At 36.1% G+C, this 5,316-nt stretch overlaps 1 protein-coding gene across 1 annotated transcript; it reads left to right on the top strand.

Moving 5' to 3' along the window:
- Positions 1-446: 446 nt before the first annotated feature.
- On the top strand, positions 447-1,760 carry LOC111378063 (uncharacterized mitochondrial protein AtMg00810-like). The gene is made up of 2 exons (XM_023001232.1): positions 447-522; positions 1,339-1,760. Exons 1-2 carry the CDS (start codon positions 447-449, stop codon positions 1,758-1,760), a joined length of 498 nt encoding a protein of 165 aa, XP_022857000.1.
- Positions 1,761-5,316: the final 3,556 nt, after the last annotated feature.

The raw sequence follows: 5,316 nt of genomic DNA, 5'->3' as shown, positions 1-5,316 counted from the left end.
TGGCAAAATTAAATACAATTCGAGTTCTCTTGTCGTTAGCAGTGAATTTAGACTGGCCACTTCAACAGTTGGACATTAAGAATCCGTTTCTCAATGGGGAACTAGAAGAAGAAGTTTTCATGACAATACCACCAGGTTTCAACAGGTTAAATGAGGAAAATCAAGTGTGTAAACTCAAAAAGTCCTTATATGGACTAAAACAGTCACCTAAATCGTGGTTTGATAGATTTGCAAAGGTACTGAGAACTCAAGGATATGAGCAAGGACAATCGGATCACACCATGTTTTACCATCAATCAGGAAATGGAGCAAAGACTATCTTAATTGTTTATGTGGATGATATCATTTTGAAAGGGGACAACATAGCTGAAATAGAAAGATTAAAGCAGTGCCTAGCAACTGAATTTGAGGTAGAAGACCTTGGACATATGTGATATTTCCTAGGAATGGAAATTGCAAGATCAAAAATAGGTTTCAGTGTTTCCCAACGAAAATATATTCTTGATCTGCTAACCGAAACTGGTATGTTAGGATGCAAACCAAGTGATACACCTATTGAGGCTAGGGCTGGGCAAATCTCCGGACCCGAACCGAACCCGACGGTTCTTGTGAAATTAAATACCCGAACGGGTATCTGAATTGAGAACCGACGGGTATGGTTCGGTTCTCGATTCTAGACCAAGAACCGAAGAACCAAATAAGAACCGAATCTTTCTAATTTTTTTTTATATTGAGTAAATTAAAATATTTTAATTTTTTCCAAACAAATTAACAAATTAACAATTTCTAAATCCAAATTTTTGGCCCAATAATTTGTTTAATTTCTAATTTTTTAATTTTCGGACCAATTACCCATTTTATTGTTTCATTTCTTAGTCCAACAAGATCCAATCCACTAAATAACCCTAAACACCTACACTAAAGTACATAACGTTGTCTCGACTCTCATACTCACTCTCGTAACCTCACTAATATTTCAAAATCTATATAATCGTCGGTCGACACTGTGACCTCCGATCGAAGCTGTGACCTACGCCGATCGAAACTTTAACCATAGTGATCATTTGAACAAGGTAGTTTACTAGTCTCTAACATTCCAAAACCATTGAATGTATCATTAGTTGTATTTATATAATATTGTTATAAATGTTAAAAAATTTAATTATAGTACAGAACAGAAGCGAACCGAACCGAATTGAACCGAACCGAACCCGAACGGTTCTATAATTATATTTGGACCCGACCGTTCCATTTACTAGATACCCGAAAATTTTGGTTCGGTTCGGTTCTCTTTAGAACCGAACGGAACCGACCCGCGCCCACCCCTAATTGAGGCAGGAAAAGTGAAAAAGGACACTGGAAAACCCGTAGAAACAGACAGGTATCAAAGATTAGTCGGTAAATTGATCTACCTCTCACACACTAGACCCGACATTGCTTTCGCCGTCAGTATGGTTATTCAGCATATGCACTCTCCTAAAGAGGCTCACCTGGAAGCAGTATATAAAATTCTCAGATATCTAGAAGGAACTTCTGGAAAATGCTTGTTCTTTGGAAAACATCAAAAGAAAGGAGTAGAAATATTCACAGATGCCGATTGGGCTAGATCCATAGAAAACAGAAAATCAACTACTGGCTATTGCACATTTGTGTGGGGAAATATGACAACTTGGAGAAGTAAGAAACAAAATGTGGTAGCCAGAAGCAGTGTTGAAGCTAAATTTAGAGCCGTTGCACAAGGAATATGTGAAGGACTTTAGATAAAGAAACTCTTGAAGGAACTAAAAGTCGGAGTCGAGTTTCCAATCAAACTCTATTGCGATAATAAAGCAGCTATTAACATCTCTCTCAATCCAGTACAACACGATAGAACAAAACATGTGGAAGTGGACAGACATTTTATCAAAGAAAAGGTGGACAGTGGAATCATTTGTATGACATACATTCCTACAAAAGAACAAACCGCAGATTTATTTACAAAAGGGTTATCCAAACCAACATTTGACGACCTTATTAGCAAGTTGAACATAATCAACATCTACAGTTCAACTTGAGGGGGAGTGTAGAAAAGGTCCGAGTCCAAGTATGGAAAGAAGACAAGATATAGTAATTATAATCAATTAGTAATTGTAATCTTTTAGTTTTTTGGTAGAATAGTTTTATTCCTATTTTAGAAGATTAGTTTCCTTTTCCTATTACTCGTCATGTGTATATATACCTACTATAATCAATGTTTTTACTATTGAAGAATCAAAAATTTCTTTCAATCTCGTTTTCTTCATTACTCAAGCGAGAACCATTCCTCATACAGGTAGAGGATAGCTATCCAGTGGATGACGACTTGGGTAATTCAACACAGTTCATCGATGCTGATTCTGAAGCAAAGGACAACTTCACAGTTTCAACAGCTGAAAAAACGGAAATTGAGGTTTCATTTAAACAGGAAAATGAAATGAATGAACCTGCTACAAAGGTGGGTTTGAGTTAATTAGAACAAGTGTCACCTTTCGTGTGAATGTCTTCTAAACTTCCCTCAGCCCACCACATACACACGGACAGAACCCAAAAAGAAAAAGAAAGCTTTCTGTCTTTGTTACCATGAAAAGATGGATATATGGGTAAAAAAAAGTAACACCAGCGCATTACTGGGAATCTACCAAATTTTATAGAAAAGGGCTAGTTGTTCTTAGAGAAAATGTTGTTGATAATTTTCATAGTTCTCCTAGGCCAAAAGTTTTATTACTCACCAATCAAGTCAATATAAGCCTAGATGTAGAAGCACATGCTTAAATCGACACAGCAAAATCAAAATACAGATTGTGTATGGCACGAGCCTTTTATCCCTATAAGAAGCATGTTACTATGCCAGGTTCATCAGGAGTATCTGAAACCAATTTGTGGAAGGTAATTAAGTTGGAAAAGGTAGAAGAATACACCAAAAGATCATTACTTCATTCCACTTTACAAATTTGGTTAAAACAAATGCATGACTCAGATGTCTTACCACTAACTCCATCTCCATGAATCATTGCTATTCGTCAAAATGTATTAATAAATGAAGTTCATGACTGCTAGATAACTTTAGACTTGGAAAATAAACAGCTATTATCTAAAAGAAACAAAATTAATATCCATCTTTCTTCTTTAAAAGTCATGTGCAGTTGTGGATGATGTTTTCTTTTAGCAGGATGTTGCAACAACTGACCTAAATGTGGCAATTGGTGGTTCCATTCCATGCAATAGTGCCAATGATTTGAATGCTATTCATCCACCTGAAGAAGGAAAAGATAATGATGGTCCCTCAATAGATGTTCCTGTCAATGACAGCAATAATAAATGCAGTGAAGGAAGAGGGGACTGGACTAAGGGTCTAAAAGATCAAGATTATTCCGAGGCATCGTGCGAAGCAACAGAAGACCAGGGCAAAGAAATAGAAAGTCAGGTATGGTCGGAGAATAACTATAACAGGTTTTATATCTCTACAAACAAGTTTACCTGAATTGTTAGTTAGAAACACAATTAGTTAACTAAATACTTTAGAATCTTTTCCAAGTTTCAACTTCTTACTAGTCAATTTGTAATGGCACTATTAATCTAGGTGACTGATGATCACAAGATGATCAGTGAACTTGATGATATTGAAATACCGAGGATGGACAGGGAGCAAAATATCACCATTCGATCAGAAGCTACAAATGATAAGACAATTAAGATATGCCAAGACATGAGTGATGATCAAAAGACGACCAGTAGGTCTGATGATATTGAAATACAGATGATGGCTAAGGAGCATGATACCACCATTCTATTAGAAGCTATAGCCGATGAACCGATTAAGATTTGCCAAGAGGTAGAAATATAGCTACTGATGCTGGAAATTCAAATTAATTTAGCATCTATCTAGGAGATAATATGTTTGTAAATGGATGCAACTTTTAATCATTCTTCTACACTTCACCAATACAATTCTCTTTAATTAGACAACAGAACTTGAGGTTACTCATTCAAGTGAGAACATCGAAATGAAGAAGGATTTGAACATTACTCAGCTACTGGAAGAAGGAAAAGACAATGATGGTCCCTCATTAGATGCTCCTGTCAACAACAGTAATAATATGTGCAGTGAAGGTGAAGTAGTCGATCAAATTAACAGTCTAGAAGATCTAGGTGATTCTGAGGCATCACGCAAAGTAACAGTAGACCAGATCAAAGAGACAGAAACTCAGGTAAGTTACACTATTGGAGATAAAAATTATAACGAGTTTTATGGGAACCTCTACATATAAGTTTATCAGATTCTTAGCTTAGACACTGTAAGTAGTTATCTAAATGTTTCTGAATCTTTTCCAAGTTCCAACTTCTTACTAGTCAATTTGTTGCGGCACTGTTTACGTAGGTGAATGATGATCAAAAGATGCTCAGTAAGCCTGATGATACTGAAACATGGATGATGGAAAGGGAACATGATACCACCACTCTATCACAAGCTATAGCTGATGAAACAATTGAGATTGGCCAAGAGATGAATGATGATCAAAAGATGATTAGTGAGCCTAATGATATTGAAGCAAAGATGATGGACAGGGGACATGATACCACCGTTCAATTAGAAACTACAGCTGATGAATCGATTAAGGTTTGCCAAGAGGTAGAAATAGAGCTATTGATGCACGAAAGTGAAATTAATTTAGCTTCTCTCAAGGAGATAGTATGCTTATATATGTATGTAACTTTTGATCCTTTTTCTACACGGTACTAACACAATTCTCTTTATACAGACAACGAAACTTGAGGTTACTCATTCCAGTGAGAACAACGAATGGAAGAAGGATCTGAACATTACTCATCAACTGGAAGAAAGAAAAGATGATGTTCCCTCATTAGATGCTCCTGTCAACAACAGTAGTAATATATGCAATAAAGCAGGAGGAGGCAATCAGATTAACAGAATAGAAGATCCAGCTGATTTTGAGGGATCGTGTGAAGTAACAGAAGGCCAGAGTACAGAAACGGAAATTCAGGTAGATTATAATGTTGGTCAGATAATAACTATAGTAGGTTTTACAAGAATCTCTAAATATAAGTTTATCCCAATCTTTGGTCAGACTCCACTAGTCGTTATCTAAATGCTTCTGAATCTTTTCCAAGTTTCAACTTCCTGTTGGGAATTTACTTAAACATGCACAGCGAAATTAATCAAATTTCAATTCCCATTCAGAATTCAACTTTGTATTTAGATAAGAACTATGATAAGAAATATACATTTTCTTGATTTTGCAAACTCCTTCGCGTTATTCCTTTCCAGCAGCTTGAATC

The sequence above is a fragment of the Olea europaea genome, unplaced genomic scaffold, assembly GCF_002742605.1.
Source record: "Olea europaea var. sylvestris unplaced genomic scaffold, O_europaea_v1 scaffold1763, whole genome shotgun sequence".
In the NCBI taxonomy this organism is placed as follows: domain Eukaryota; kingdom Viridiplantae; phylum Streptophyta; class Magnoliopsida; order Lamiales; family Oleaceae; genus Olea; species Olea europaea.
The sequence above is the reverse complement of the archived record's forward strand: the minus strand, read 5'-3'. Positions and strand labels throughout refer to the sequence as shown.

Bases quoted from the DNA above. Each gene is read 5' to 3' on its own strand.
- LOC111378063 (XM_023001232.1), top strand. From the start codon at position 447: ATGGAAATTGCAAGATCAAAAATAGGTTTCAGTGTTTCCCAACGAAAA. The intron at 523-1,338 runs GTATGTTAGGAT...TAATTGAGGCAG, and splicing joins TGATCTGCTAACCGAAACTG to GAAAAGTGAAAAAGGACACT.